The sequence below is a fragment of the Uloborus diversus genome, chromosome 4, assembly GCF_026930045.1.
Source record: "Uloborus diversus isolate 005 chromosome 4, Udiv.v.3.1, whole genome shotgun sequence".
Taxonomy (NCBI): domain Eukaryota; kingdom Metazoa; phylum Arthropoda; class Arachnida; order Araneae; family Uloboridae; genus Uloborus; species Uloborus diversus.
The window spans coordinates 186,691,500-186,707,060 of NC_072734.1; the positions used below are offsets into that span (position 1 = coordinate 186,691,500).

The following is a 15,561-nucleotide window of genomic DNA, read 5'->3' on the forward strand; positions in this document are numbered from 1 at the left end:
ATTTGGGGAACATTGGCGTGTTACGTTAAGTTTTTTACCAAGACTTTTAATCGAATACTCTTTATGCTTGCTATGGCTTCAGTTTTGTTATTTATGCAGAAACGCTTGATATATATGATATTATTCATCACATTTATTTCGATTTCAAATGTTAAATATTTCAAGATATGTAAAAACAGAAAAAAAAACAATATGTATTTATTAGCAAATTTATTCAAAATTTGATACCAACTATTTGAAATCCAAGAGTCGAAGTCAGTCATTTTTTCCTTATGTCTAAATTTTTCCAAAGCTACGGAGTAAGAATTGAGTTGGGGAGTCGGAGTCACACTAATTTTCGGGTACAGTAGTCCGAGTTGACTACTCTAAAATTCTAGGAGTCGGAGTCTAAAGTTGGTCAACAAGAGCTTTTTCCAACAAAATTTGTGTGAAGTAAATTCGCCTTTTAGTTCGGGATCAAGATTAAATTTTACTTTCCCCTTGGGATTTCATGTTAAGGGATTGGAACTCTTCAAAATTGAATGGAATATTGTTCAAATCAAAAAGATGTTTTCTATACATAGGTTCTTCTTTGAAAGCTTTTTTCTACAAAATTTATTTGATGCAAATTCGCCTGTAAGTATGAGATTTATATTTGCCTTGAATTTCCCCCATAGGCACTAATGTTAAGTTTTTTTGAACTGTTCAAAATTGTTCGAAAAATTGTTCAAATCAAAAAATTAAATAAGCGAATGATGTGTCCTTGCCGAGATCTTTCGAACAAAAAAAAATTGTTCGAATTGGACAATTCACTCAAAAGGTATTTGACCGCGGCAACAGATAGACCGACGGAAGCATTCTCCCCGTCTCAATACAATGATTTCCTATTTTAATTTTCAAAATGTGTTTAATTATTGACTTTATTTATTTATTTTTAACGATATTTTAAAGATGCATTTGCCTTCTTCCATGCTTTTTTCTTCTTTAATCTGATTTTTACTGGGAAAGTAGACCTAAAAGTTAAAAAAAAATGATTGGGGGCTGAATCTCTGGAATGTCTCATGTGACAAGGGAGGGGAATTTATTTTTAACAGTTTGAAGCCTAAGCAGGATACTAGAGAAGAGCTGTAAACATCTTCATTTCTACACAAAAAACTATTTTCTGTTATCACTCCCACCCTAAAACTGGAGACGAAGTGGGGGGGGGGGGCAGTGAAAGGTCAAAATATCACCCACCTGTTTTTAGATGCATCAATAGTGGTTAGTTTTAATTCTGAGACTTTTACTAATCACATAACAGAACTTACGCAGCGGCGTAAATTGCCCAGTTTTCTATAGCGGATCACGCGAATGTTCCCAAATGGGAACAACGAAGTTTGTTCGCTTATAGGATCTACATTTTTGTTGGAAATTATTATCGGTCATGTTTGGTTGTCAAAAGGATCCCTATTTATTGTTACTCTAAAATATCAAAACGGTTAAGCATTTTTAAAAAATATATAAATTTTTTAATATGTCTCTGAGAAAATCGTTAAAAAAGCACATTTTTGCGAATTTTTGTAGAAAACAGTAATTGCAAATTAGAACTAGTTTTCCTTTCAAAAATTCAGGTCTATTTTTGGTAATAAATAGGAAAAAAATGAAGTCCTCACAAGCGAAAATTTATTTTTTACGATTTTTTAAAGTTGATGTTCCCATTTGGGAACATTGGCGCTTAAAAGGTTAATGACCGAAAGTTTCTAAACCGGACCCTCTGATTAGATTTTATTGTTTCTTAGTTTGTTATTCAAATCTGAATAGATGTCTTCCTAACCCATCAACGACAATTTTAATTAAAAAACCAGTTGAAAGGTGTAAACGTGCATTTAATTTTTAAATATGGTGCTCTCTAAAAATGCTTTTATACAACTTGGAGGTAGACAAACTCATGAATTGAACTGTGGTCTCGAGTTAAAAATTCAAACTCAACAATATCACTACAGAAACTCTGAGGATCCTAAATTACAATAATTATATACATAATTACAAACGTACTTCAATAGAATAAGCTTCATATAATCATGCAATAATATTGGTGAGAATATAATACAGACTACAGATCAAATGTCAATCTTTTAAATGCTCATTAGCAAAAAGTATGATTAACTGGACATCTATGCAAAGGGCACTCCACTTTTCTTTGCAAATCTGGAGTTAAGCATCGTGTTATTCAACTTTTATACTTTATATGCAGAAGCATAAAACACTAAGGTTTTGAGTAGCAAATTTTCATTTTTTGAGCCCATAAAGGACAATTAAGTAACATAAATCCTCCCAAAGAAAAAAAGATTGTAAACATCTTCTGGTTAATTTTTTTTTTTTTTTTTGTTGCCCAAACTGCTAAAACCGCGGGTTGTATTGTAAATGGCGCCTTTTCGGGTGAAACGTTGCAATACCCTTAAGGGATTAGGGTTGTGTTACCCTTAAAAGTGCCATCAGAAGCCAAAATGACACCCTTAAGGGGATACGTTGCCCCTCCGATTCACCCTAAAAGGTGCCATATGCAACCAAGGGTGCCATAGGGAGCCAAAATGGCGTCCTTAAGGAGGTGCCGCAGGTGTTACAACGTTTCACACTAAAAGGTGCCGTAGGCAACCCGCAGTTTCAACAGTGCAGTGCCCTTTACCTCCAAGGACATTTTTAAAAAATACAGAAAATACATAATTGGAAAATGCTTCGAGTTTTTTTTATTTAATTTAATTGCCTGTTTTTAAAGCAATATATCACTGAAAAAACTAGATTTCAAAAACTACACAAGTTGAAGTTGCAGTATCATCGACTGGGAAAATATAATCCTGAGAAACTGGAAAATGTTTAAAAATTATACATGTAGGTGATATTGGCACATAATGACATTATTACAAAAGCAAATAATGTATTTATTCATCTTGCTTAGCTTCTCAATATTTTTGTCATTGTTAAGGATGCTAAAATTTAGCAAAACGAAAGCGATCAGTTCGATTTTAATCAAACTTTTGGTTTTTTGTTCCTACTCACAAATGTTTCAGTTTGATTTCATAACTACTTTCGCTGTTAAGTTTTCGCGATGCATTTAATTTTCTTTAGAAACGTTGAATCAGCATCGATGCATATAATAGGCCGATTTATTAAATTTAGCACAGCAACATATTACTTCTTGAATGCTTTCCGGATATTAATAAGTGTTCGATTTGATGTATTAAAAGGGCCGGAGAGTAATGAGACAAAAATTTGGCTTGTATCCAAGATGGCATTTCTAGACATTTTGCTGCAAATATCAATTTTTTTTTTTTTAAATCTATCCGGGATTAAATTTACGTTCTAGATGTCAAAAAGCTGTGGATAACAAGGATAATTATTACAACGTTGATTAAAAAATATAAACTTAAAAGAAAATACAGTAAAACCCCTCTAATGCGGATACTAACGGGACAAATTTTTTTGTTCACAATAGAGGGGTGTCCGCAGAACAGGAGTTTAATAATGTTATTTTCATTGGAATCGGGGAATTAAAAAATGTCCGTATAAGAGGGGTGTCTTTTACTGTATTTGTTTGAGAAAAATCAAAAATATTACTTTCCGGTTCTTTTAAAATTTCTCGCAATTTATTAAATTCATAATAGGGCAATAAGTCTTCATAAACTAACATTAAATTGTTTCAAATTTTACGCTTAAAAAATAAAATAACAAAGCAATTTAAGATTTCATTTTTGCTCTCGTAATATTTTTTCAAAAGCGCCACTTTTCACTTGGTATTCAGCTGAACAGTAATCCAATGTTTAAGTGACAGAATTTTCGATTAGAGCTGAAATCAATTCTGCGCCCATTGAACTTGAACTCCAACTTCCCCGTCGCACTCAGACATGAATGGTGATAACACTAAAATGCTTGCCTTTGTCAGAAAAATATCCGTATAAAATACATTTTTTTTTTAAAACTGCATTATCGAAATTTTATAAAATCGCCGCACAAGGACAAGAGTGAGACAACATGGAGCTGGGGGAAAAAAAAAAGAAAAAAAAAAAACTGGAGCAGAGAAACTTTGATTCTATTCATTTCCAACTGATGAATGACATCATTTCTCGTCAACTAACTCTCTCGTATTACAAGTCGTAGTTGAACATAAGTCTCATACATAAATTCCCATCCTCCGTCCGCTCCCTCTTGTAATCTGGTAGGCACCCACTTTTTCTCATCATCCATTTATGGCGTACAAACACGAGGCAGAACATCCTCTCCCCGTGGAGAGGGGGAAATCCAAGAAACACGTCCTTATCGGGCATTGATTGAAGAAGAAGAAGCGCACAAATCAGAAATCTGGAGCAGCAGAGGATCTAGCCAATGGATGCCCCTCTCCACACGAGAAGGACCCCCGTTGGAAGCTCTGATTGGCAAAAGAATCGGGGAGTAATTGAGAGAGAGGGGGAGGGATTAAGATACTCCATTTTCGCGTGACCGAATTCCATCCATCATCAAAGGATTGTCTCCCAAGAAGTTATTCTGCGTCCCCCGTGAAAAATGGCCGCTATTTTGCGAAAGGAGGCATTTTATCGGGGCAGGCGATTGCTTCGGGAGCAATTTCTGTCTTTGCTATTACGTCGTTTCCGATCACCTGGCATTGATTCTCCTTCTCCGCGTCCACTTATTCCTTTTCGTCTCCTCTCTCAGCTCGAAATCGTTGATTGCACCCTCCCAAATAAAGCGAGAGGAGAGGAATGGCTATTTCTTTAAGGGATGCCCCTTTTCTCCTCCTCCTCGGGAGATGATTACGAAGCATAAAATGATTTCGGAATTTCCTTTTTATTCCTTTGATCTTGAAGAAGTGGAATGGTTTGTAAGAAATTATATGCTCCACGTGGTTACATTGAGTAAAACTTGACAGGGATCCCAAGATTAATAACTCGGGATCTCCATAATTGCGCAATGGGGCTTTACGCGATTGACTTCTGCGCAGATGCATGAGAGCGCCTGAGTTCATATGGCTATAGGCAGTTATGAAGGCGTGACTGCAAAAAAATCTCCTGACCGAATAGCGGGATAAATTTAAGGCATATCTCTTGACCGCTATTCCGGAAAAAGGGCAAATTGGCTGCCCATCATGTATACTGTTTCCGTGTGTAGAAAATAAATTAGTTTGTGTGTGTTGTGAATGAACATAGTCTCTTCAATTCTCTCCCTCTCCAAAAGTTGATACATGGAAAATGTGACAAAGAAGAAGGGGCGAAAATCCTCTTCATGGTTCATTTACCGAAAGATGCATTGATCTGCGAACTGTAAGTGAACTACTGATCGATCGCATTTGCAATGTTTAACGATTGGTGGTACCTATCGTGAAAAAGTCAACTCTTTAGACCTAGTTCTGACATTGCTAGAAAACATAATCGAAATGAAAAAAAAAAAAAAAGTGCGTCGTAAAGACACACGACACAAGTAAAACTTTTATATTTTCGGTTTTTTTTGTTTTTTTTTTCACATTTTGAACTGTCACTTCACCCACACGCAGGGGCGGATACAGAAAATTTTGTAAAGATGGTCAAAATTCAGTAGCCAGTAAAGTGGAAGAAAAACAAAGTATTACATGAACTTTCTTCAAAATAATATGCAAAACCTATAACTCTATACATATATTCTAACAAAAATTGTTATCGTGAAAAATATTTATAAAAATGATCAAATTAATGAAAATCACACATTCTTTATGTTTAATGTGTCGAGAAAATTTTCGTTTCAAGAAAAACAATTATACAACATTGTTGCATTAAAATTTTATGCAACAAACTGAAAAGAAGTACAGCCGGCATTGCAGATACGTTTCAAAGTTTGTATTATAAACGTGCCCTGATTAACGCATTAACCTACTGGGCCTAGACTCAGCCCCCAAGGTTTAGGACCCCTATCTTTTTCAAAGTTACATTACAGGCAAAAGAATTTGCATTTATTAGACTTCAAAAGACAAGTCTAACAAGACTACGTAAAAGGAGATTAACATTGATTACCAACACTAAATTTTCCTGGACTAAAAATTAAAGTTCAATAGTAATAATAAGAAGTAAAGGAAAAATAAAATAAATAATAATAAAGAAGATGTTTTTCATCACAGGGGGGTCAGCTGGCCCTTTGACCCTCCCCTTGCCCGCACACCACACGCTTTCTCTCATGACATTCTCTTGTTCTTCTGTGCCTGGCTTATGCATATGTACTGCAGAATGGGGGTGGTTTCCTTCAGTCAAAAGTACTATTTTTAGTCACTGAAATTGATAAAACGAGTAAAAAAAACATGGACCCAGAAACTTTCATTTTCCCAACAGTTATTTTTTAATAAATTTTTTAAAATGTCCGATTTTGAAAACAAGGTGTGGTCTTTATGACGTCACAAATGATGCAATTGGCGCATTTTTCTACCACGTTTTACACGTTATGATAATCAAGAAGCGAATTAAACACTGCGCTCTACGCTTTCTATCAACCCTATCGCTGCCAATACACGTGAGTAAAGATGCGAATTAAATACTTTGCTCTGTGATTGGCAACACCGAATGGCATTTCATCATTTGTGATGTCACACGACAGAAGCATAAACAATGAAAGCGCACCAATTTAAGTAATTTTTTTTGAAATATTAAACTTAAACAAATTATACAAAAAATGGTCTGATCCTATGTTTTTAAGGATGTACTTTCAGAAAAATATACTTTTAAAATTTTGGAAACGACCCCATTGTTTATTTTAATGAACAAAATAGATTATAAACAGCGCGGCGAAAACTAAACAATGCTCGAAAGTCGATTTTTTGTTGCCAAAAAATGAAAAATAATAGTAATTATAAATTTAATTTTGTTAATAAAGGTTAACAAACTAATTTCAAGGATGAATATTTTTGTGCTTTGATATTTTTGACCAGATTTTTTTGTTATTATTATTATTATTTATACTCTTAATCTTATTTCAAGGTATATTTTTCTCATTTTAAAAATATTTACATTCTGGTTGTATACTAATGTTTATCACAATGCTGTCGGTAAAATACAGAAGCTTTTTTTTTTAATTCTCTCCACTCAATCGTTTATTTGATGTTCTTAAACGTGGAAAGTTTTTATTATTGATATTATTATTATTGAAAATTTCTCAAACATTTTTCTTTTACCTTTGTACTCCCCCCCCCCCTTCAAACTCTAATCAAATATAATGCAACAGGAGTTAGTTTCCTACAACTTCCAAAAACATATAATAGGGAAGTTGCAACGTATTAAATGTTCATATTTTGGCTATTGCATATTGTTAATTGACCCTCAAAACTAAAAAATTCACCATCGCCGAATTTTAAAACACCGTGGTTGATTAGTGAATAAAATATGACAACGTATATAAAGTACAAATTCAAAATGAAAAAAGGTTAAAAAACCAGCAAACAGCTGTTTCGGCACTCTAAAATACAAGTGCCATCATCAGTGCAAATAAAAACGAAGACAGGTTCAACCCGACTAAAACACAGTCGAGGCGAACATTGGAATGAGAGACAACTCGTCTCTCTATTTTAGAGTGCCGAAACAGCTGTTTGCTGGTTTTTTAACCTTTTTTCATTTTGAATTTGTACTTTATATACGTTGTAATATTTTATTCACTATACAATACAAAGTTTTCGACTACTTTTTATGTACCGTGGTTGATTTTTAATGAATTTTTAAAAATCCACGCGCAAAAGTGCGCTCTTCTGAAACGTCATGAGCCTACGTCACAGGGCGCGAATGGGCAGCCTTCCGCCGAAGATCCCTTGTTTTCGCTAGGGACATTTTGAGCGCGCTGATATTTTTATTTTTTAGAAATTCAATAATCCTTTTGAACACACTATGGAGGCCGGATTCGTTAAAGCACAATCTAAATAATCTTCCTCAAATAATATCAATGGTGATATTCGAATATTTCCGAGAGGATGAGAGGTTTAATGTTCCAGAAACGCGAGGAGTTTAATGCGAGGAGATAAGCCTTTTACGTTTCATCTTCGAAGTCGAAAGCACGTTCTTCGGTTTCTCCCATGACATGGGAACCGGTTCGCTAGCGTTTCTCTCCTATCGGACGTCACTTCCTATGCCATCTGACGTCACAGGCGCTTGAACTTTAAAAATTAATTAAAAAAAACTTCTTATCGTATCGCAAAAATTTTTTCACCTATAATGTTCATACATGTTACTCTATCATATAAAAATAAAATTGAAAAATCGAAAACTTCCCTATTATCGTTCCGATGGGATTTCACTCTTCAATCAGAAATTTCCCTAGACTGCACTGGAATCTTTCGAAAGAACATAAGAAACAGTATCGCCCCAAGAAGAAATGTTTTACTAAATTTTAGAGGTTAAAAAAAAAAGTTCTTTTTTTAAAACTCAGATTGTGCAGTTTTGACGTCACAAAGGGCTTCTCGCTTTTTCCATCTCAGCAAGGTAACGCTCTATTTCACACGAAATGATAGCGAAGGTCATAGCTGCCATTTTTAGAAAAACTAAATTAGTTACAGAGTTTTATGCGAGGGGGGGGGGGGGGCAAAGCGGAAAATTTAATTACGAATGCAACAGCCGCAATGAATAATTTACGTTTAAACTTACAATAGGGAAAGTAACACTTTACTCTGAAACTGATACTAATAATATTTTTTTTTTTTTTTTTTTTTTTTACATTACTTGAGGGAAATTGCTTCTGCTTATTTTTTAGCAGAGGTTTAGAATTTTATCAAGAAAGGCAATATTTTCGAAATGATTATAATACGGGTATTATCTGTAATGATTGAAAATTTTCCTGTGAAAACGAAAAGAAAAAAAGAAAATCGTAGGTGTTGGACACGTTTTCGTAGCGTCGTAGTTCAAGGCTGTGGGTCGTAGAAACTACGATTTTTTCGTAGCAGTTGGTAGCTCTGGCGGAGGTAAACGACGTGGAAGTGACACTTGGAGATACCGTTGTTTGCTCGGAGCGGGAAGTACTGGAAACAGCACCATTTTAAACAAAATTTTATTGGGGTACTAAAATTTTTGAACTTTTGTGATTTTTTTATAAACACGAATAAAAAACCCATGCTTATTTTTTTTAAAAAGAAACATTTGGTTGTCTTTGGAGCTTTGCTTTTAGATGTGGTAATTTCACATGTTGAGTGTAAATTTTTTCGGGAGGTAAACAAAATGACGTGGAAGTTGCACTTGGAGATACCGTTGTTTGCTCGAAGCTGGAAGTACTGGAAACAGCACCATTTTAAACAAAATTTTATTGGGGTACTAAAATTTTTTGAACTTTTGTGATTTTTTTTCTAAACACGAATAAAAAACCCATGCTTATTTTTTTTTTAAATGAAACATTTGGTTGTCTTTGGAGCTTTGTTTTTATGTGTGGTAATTTCACATGTTGAGTGTTAATTTTTTCAGGAGGTAAACAAAATGACGTGGAAGTGACACTTGAAGATACCGTTGTTTGCTTGGAGTGGGAAATACGGGAAACAGCACCATTTTAAACATAATTTTATTAGGGTACTAAAATTCTTGAACTTTTCTCGAAAACAATATATATAGCGAATATACAATGGGACGGGGATCGCAAATGTAGTATGTAGTTCGCCTTAGCAGTAATTCGATAAACGCGTGTATGAATTAACGAGATTCGACCGTATAATATATATAGGACTGTATAATATATACACATGGGAGAGGGGCCTATAGCGGGTAGGTTTTCAAAGAACGCTCGAAAATTGTAGTTTTTGAAATTTTTATCGCAACAATTTCGGTTTTCTTTCCTAGCAGAGTTCTTGAACTTCAAAATAAAAAGTGATTTTTGTATTATTTCAAACCCAATATTTATTTATTATCAAACTTTACAAACATCTGAAAAACCCGCTTTGCCCTACCAGGGAGCCCAAAGCGGGTAAGCTTAACTAATTGTGGTTTGGTACATTTGCCAATCAAATATGAAGTTATAAATGATTAAAATAATTGACTAGCTACCTGCCATTATATAAAAAAAATATAAAACAGTTGTACTTATCAAGTTTTAAGTCAGCACATTTGTTTATAAAACATAAATAAATAAGTGAATTAATTAATAGACTAATTAATTGCCATCCTAAACAATTTTTTTTAAAGTTACACTTATCCTACTGAAATAGAAAATCTAACTCAACCCACGAGGACAGAAATTATAAATGGATATATGATTAAATCCTATATCCACTTTGCCCAAAGGCGCGTTTTTTATTTCAATAACTATAACCTTAAATTTAAAAAAGAAACAAACGAAATGACTATCGCAGTTTGTAGAGGGATGGTGTCAGAATAACGTAATACTATTGAGAATAAAAAAAAAAAATAAGCTGGTCTTCAACAAATCATAAGTTACAAAACTTCATTTTGTTTAGAAATGTATCATTTTTTTTTAAATTGTAAGCGTGATTGTGCCATGCCCCTTCACTGCTGCTTCGTTGGGACTGATTAAAACTCGGAAAGGTTCATGTAAACATCCCATGCGTATGCAGTGCCGCTTACACACCATGGGGGGGGGCATACGAAGGCCTACCCGCTTTGGGCGACCTACCCGCTTAAGGCCACCCTCCGCCCCTACACTGTAAAAAAAAATCTGTAAAATTTACGGAAAAAAACTGTCAGCCAGGACGCCAGTTTTCTTCCGTTTATTTTACAGAAATCTTCCGTATTTTTATTATTTATTCAAGCTGATTTATTATTTTATGAAGATTAAAAAATGAAACTATACTTTTATAAATACATTTCAATATTTACTATACTACTACGAAATACATGTATACAAAGGTAAATTTCCGAATATACTCTGTAACAGATGACAAAAAAACATAATAATAAAATATTGATTAGGGTGCAATGAAATGGAAGTTGCAAACGATTTAAGACTTACTCGCTTTAAATAAATACTAGCTGCGTGCCCGGCGTTGCACGGGCTACCTAAAAAATGTAAGAGCAGTCCAGTTGATACTTTTGTAGTACACTGACACTAGTTTCTAACGCGTTAAGGAATAAATAAATGCACGCAAAGCAAGGTTTGCAAAACACCAGTAAAACATATTTTTGCCAAAACACCTCATCAACGTTAATAATCGTTATCAATGATACAAGTTATGAGTACATTTTCAGTCAGCACAAAAGGGGAAAATATATGCATTATCAACTATAATCTTTACTCACGTTAAACTGAATTACATCTGATAGACTATATCGGAAATATTTATGCACAATAACAAGCCGCTTTTTACATAAAATAGTCTACTACCCCGGCGTTGCCCGGGTGTTTATTAATGCAACATACCACTCAGATAAATATTTGGATGGATTCTATCCACATGGTCGTACAAGAATTACATCAATCCGTTTTCCAGGTACAAACCCTCAAAGAACTCAAATAACTTGTAAATCACTCATTTACTTTACGACGTGCACGGTCCTCCTCGAAAATGAAAGTTATATCATGTGACGCGTATTTAACAATCAGGCTTGAACCAAAAAAAAAAAAAAAAAGTCACTGAAATTTTGCGGCAGATTGCGGAAAACCCCAAAAAGTAAACATTTTAAAATCCCCTGATTACAGGAAAAGCCTCAAAATAAAAACAAGAATTTTACCTGTTCATATTCGAGAAAAAAAAAATGGCAACAGATCTTTCATCTCAATGATTTTCTTCACCCGCTATACATTTTAATAAAAGCATTGTTATGGAAAGTTGAGATGAAGCACTGAATAATAATTTGAATGGAGGAAAGCCTTCGAAAAATAGGGATTTGATTTTGAAATCTAAGAGTCATAATTAATAGTTTTTAATTGATATCTCCGCTAATTATTATCGGAGGATTATGTTAAATAGCCAAACATGAAGACGGGAAGATGACGAATCCATCGATACCTGGTTCGATGGTCAGTTCACTGTCGTTCGGGAGAAGAAGCTTGGACATAGATAGATAGATAGATAGATAGATAGATACTCAGATTTTATATGTATAAGATAAGATCAAAAAACTCGAGCACGAGAACCAAAATCCAAACACGCGGGCGAAATTTCGAAGAAAAACAAAGTACGCGGTGAGGCGATGGTAACAGTTAACGCTTATAACCGGTTACAGATTCAAAAAAAAAAAAAAAAAAAAAAAACAGAGAAATCCTGTATTTTATAACTAACAGTTTTTTTTCTGTAAAAAATACGGATAACTTCTTCAAAATTTACAGTTTTTTTACAGTGTATATATAGAATGGTAAAAAGATGGATGCATAATAGAGATAAATAGTTAGGGTGCAGTGAGAAAATTGCTTGAATAGTGCCACGATTTGAAAAAGTTTGGGAGCCCCAGAGCTAGAAGGCTTGCAGTAGAAAAACTCTGGGCTCTCACGATTCCCAAACCCAACTCTTGAACAAAAATGCAAATGCCAGTAACTCACCCTTACTCTTGCTTCGGTGAGGTTTGTCCACATGGCTATTTCTTCCCTCGTCGACATGTCCGGATACCTGTTGCGTGAAAAAGTGGCTTCCAACTCTTGGAGCTGCTGGCTCGTAAAATGGGTTCGCTGCCGCCGCTGGCGCTTCTTTTTTTTCGGGTCTGCATCATCGCCGCCCGAATTCTCTCCGCTCTCACCGCCGCCGCCTCCCTCACCACGAATTTTTTCACCTCCGGACGGGTGGTGGTGGTGGCTGGACTCCACTGAAAAAGAAATGGAAAGAAAAAGTCAGTGACTGAATACGATGGTGGGAAACTTTATTATTTTAAACTTTAGTTTTTTGATAAAGGAACAGATTTTGTATTCTTTTTCCTTGTAAATGTTGTAACATTAAATTGCTGGACAATTATTTAGTAACAAAAGAATTTTAAAAATAAAAAATGATAAATAAATAAATACATCTATATACAGTGAAACCTCCCTTAACGGACACTCCCGAATAACGGACACCTCTAATTAACGGACATTTTTAAAAGTCCCAGTCCCTCAATATAGGCCATTCCATATAATTCACTCTGAATAACGGACACTCCGAATAACGGACAGTTATTTCACAAAAAATTTCCCTTGCGATCATAGCACTTCCGTTTTTTTTTTCTTTTCACAGAATATCTTAGTAACTGCTTACCTTACAAAGCTTTTCATCCTCCACAACTGATATCCCCTCCCCCCTACCGTCATTTCCTCATCACTGTTTCTTGGAATTAAAAGGGTGGTAATGGGCAGAGGCAGCGATTGGGGCTTAAAAGTTGGGGGCAGAAAAAAACAACTAAAAGGCATTTTGCGGGCAGCAAAAAATGAGAAAGAAAATAAAAGTCATAATTTTGTAACAGCTAGTTTTGAGAGTATTGAAGCAGATCAGTGAAAACTGATGTCAGTCTAACAATTAACGTACGTTTTTCTTAAGATTTTAATGAATTTTGTACACAATAACTATTCAAAAGTAAAAATAAAAAAGAGGAAACTGGGCGCTTTTTCTAACTGGGGGCTCTCAGGAGATGCAATTGAGCAGACCGGCGCCGGTAGTAGTCGGCTTTATGGCGCCATGGTTTCGTTGGGTTGTTTAATTTTTAGATATGAAAAAGATTTGCCCATATTCAAGGTCATATTGCCAACTGTCAACCATGCAATAGTGATATTCGAGATAAAATAAATAAATTAACCATAAAAAGTGTGTGTGGGGGGGGGAGGGAGGTTGCTCCGCCGAATCGCAAAAAAGAGATGTCAAACTGTTTTAACTGATTACTTTAATTGATTAAATGCTTTTTGAGACAAGTGTGCGCTGTCAGTACACCTTTATTAAGAAAAAACAGATTAATTACACTTGACGTAAAATGTAGTAAACCTTTCGCAATTGTTTCGATTGTGTTCTACAAAGGGAACAACAGCCCATTTTGAAAAAGGTAAATTAAGTAGTTCCTCCTAATAGCGGACACCTCCCAATAACGGACAAAACTTCTAGTCCCTTGACTGTCCGCTATTCGGAGGTTTCACTGTATATATGAATGAATGTTTGTCTGTATGTCATCCATGAACTCAAAAACTACCCGGCAGATTTGGCTGAAACTTTCACCGTTTGTTATTTTTGGTACTGAGAATGTTTATAGACCAGTTCGAAAAAAATCCGATAGATAGTTCCTTTTTTCACAATCCATTGGCTAAATACGAATAAAATGATCGGCTGCAGAAATTAATTCGCGTGAAAGATCTCATTGATAAGAAGTTAGCTGTTGCCATTTTTCTTGAGTTTGAACAAATAAATTCTTTCTTTATGGTTTTATGGCTTTTCATGCAACGGGGGGATTTAAAACTTTTTCTATTTGATATTTTTAGCGATGGATTGATCTTGCAAACTGCGTGAGTACAAAATTTGAGTATAGTCACGGCTTCACTTGATACCTGGACCGATTATTATGAAAATTGCTATATATATGTATTTTTCCACGGAGAAGGTGCATAATATGCTCATTGAAGACACTCGCCACCAGGTGGCACTGCAGAGTAGCAACTTCTGCCCCGTTCAACCGATTGTCATGAAAATCAGTATAATGATGTATTTTTTTGTTGGCGTAGCAACGCGCGTCGGGTACAGCTAGTAATTAATATTAAATACTAATTAAAAATAAGTTTACAAACTGATTGTAGCAAAAAAAGAAAAAAATAATAATAATAAATCTTTACATCTGTACCCCCCCTCCCCTGGTTGGCAAGAACATCTTCCGTAAGTTCGTTAAACAGCCGTGGTGCTAACAAAATGTTTTGTTTTTAGGTAATCGTGTTATTTAATGTTATAACTTTTTTTGTCTACCTGAAATTCTAGTATTATATTGTTTTTCATTAACTTCAAACCAAATACTGTTGTTATGTAAAAAATACAATATTCTCTGTGCATATATTTCTCTAATTTTGTAAATTTTCTCTGGTTCTCATAAAATATCATTGCTTTCATTAAACTCATGTTTAAATCAATGAAATATTTTCAAAATGTTTGCATAAGTTCTATTTAACTTAGTAAGACTTGTTTCCTAATCACCACCCCATGTATAAACATCGTATGTACAAGAAATTACTGAGTTTATCCACGCATAAAACAAGCATTTGAAAAACATTTTCCTAACTATATTTCTCAATAAATAAAGCCAATGTTCTTATAGTTTTTTAACCAGTCTTACTAATGACGTTACAGATTTTATCAGTTTCAAATATTTCAACAATTTCAAGCTTATCGTTCCGATTGGTGATAGAAACAAAAGAAAGAACAGGAAGATCGAAAAAAATGTTTCATCTTTACTAATAATAAAGCTGAAAGTTTGTCACTGGACCTCTCTTTCTGGATGTCTGTTACGCGCATAGCGCCTAGACCGTCCGGCCGATTTTCATAAAATTTGGCACAAAATTAGTACGTAGCGTCAGGGTGAGACCTCGAAGCGATTTTTCGAAAATTCGAGTTTGTTCTCTTTCTATTCCAATTTTAAGCCCGTTTTACCGAGCAAATTATCATAACATGGACGAGTAAATTACCCTGACGTGGACGAGCAAATTACCATAACATAAGCGAGAAAATTAACATAGCTGTAT

At 34.6% G+C, this 15,561-nt stretch overlaps 1 protein-coding gene across 1 annotated transcript in view; it reads right to left on the bottom strand.

Moving 5' to 3' along the window:
• The window catches only part of LOC129221049 (pituitary homeobox x-like), a 42,455-nt gene that overhangs the window by 22,148 nt on the left and 4,746 nt on the right, over positions 1-15,561 (bottom strand). Inside the window, exon 2 of the mRNA XM_054855485.1 lies at positions 12,427-12,686. Within this exon, the coding sequence (XP_054711460.1) occupies positions 12,427-12,686 (260 nt within the window). The remainder of the gene's footprint in view (positions 1-12,426; positions 12,687-15,561) is intronic.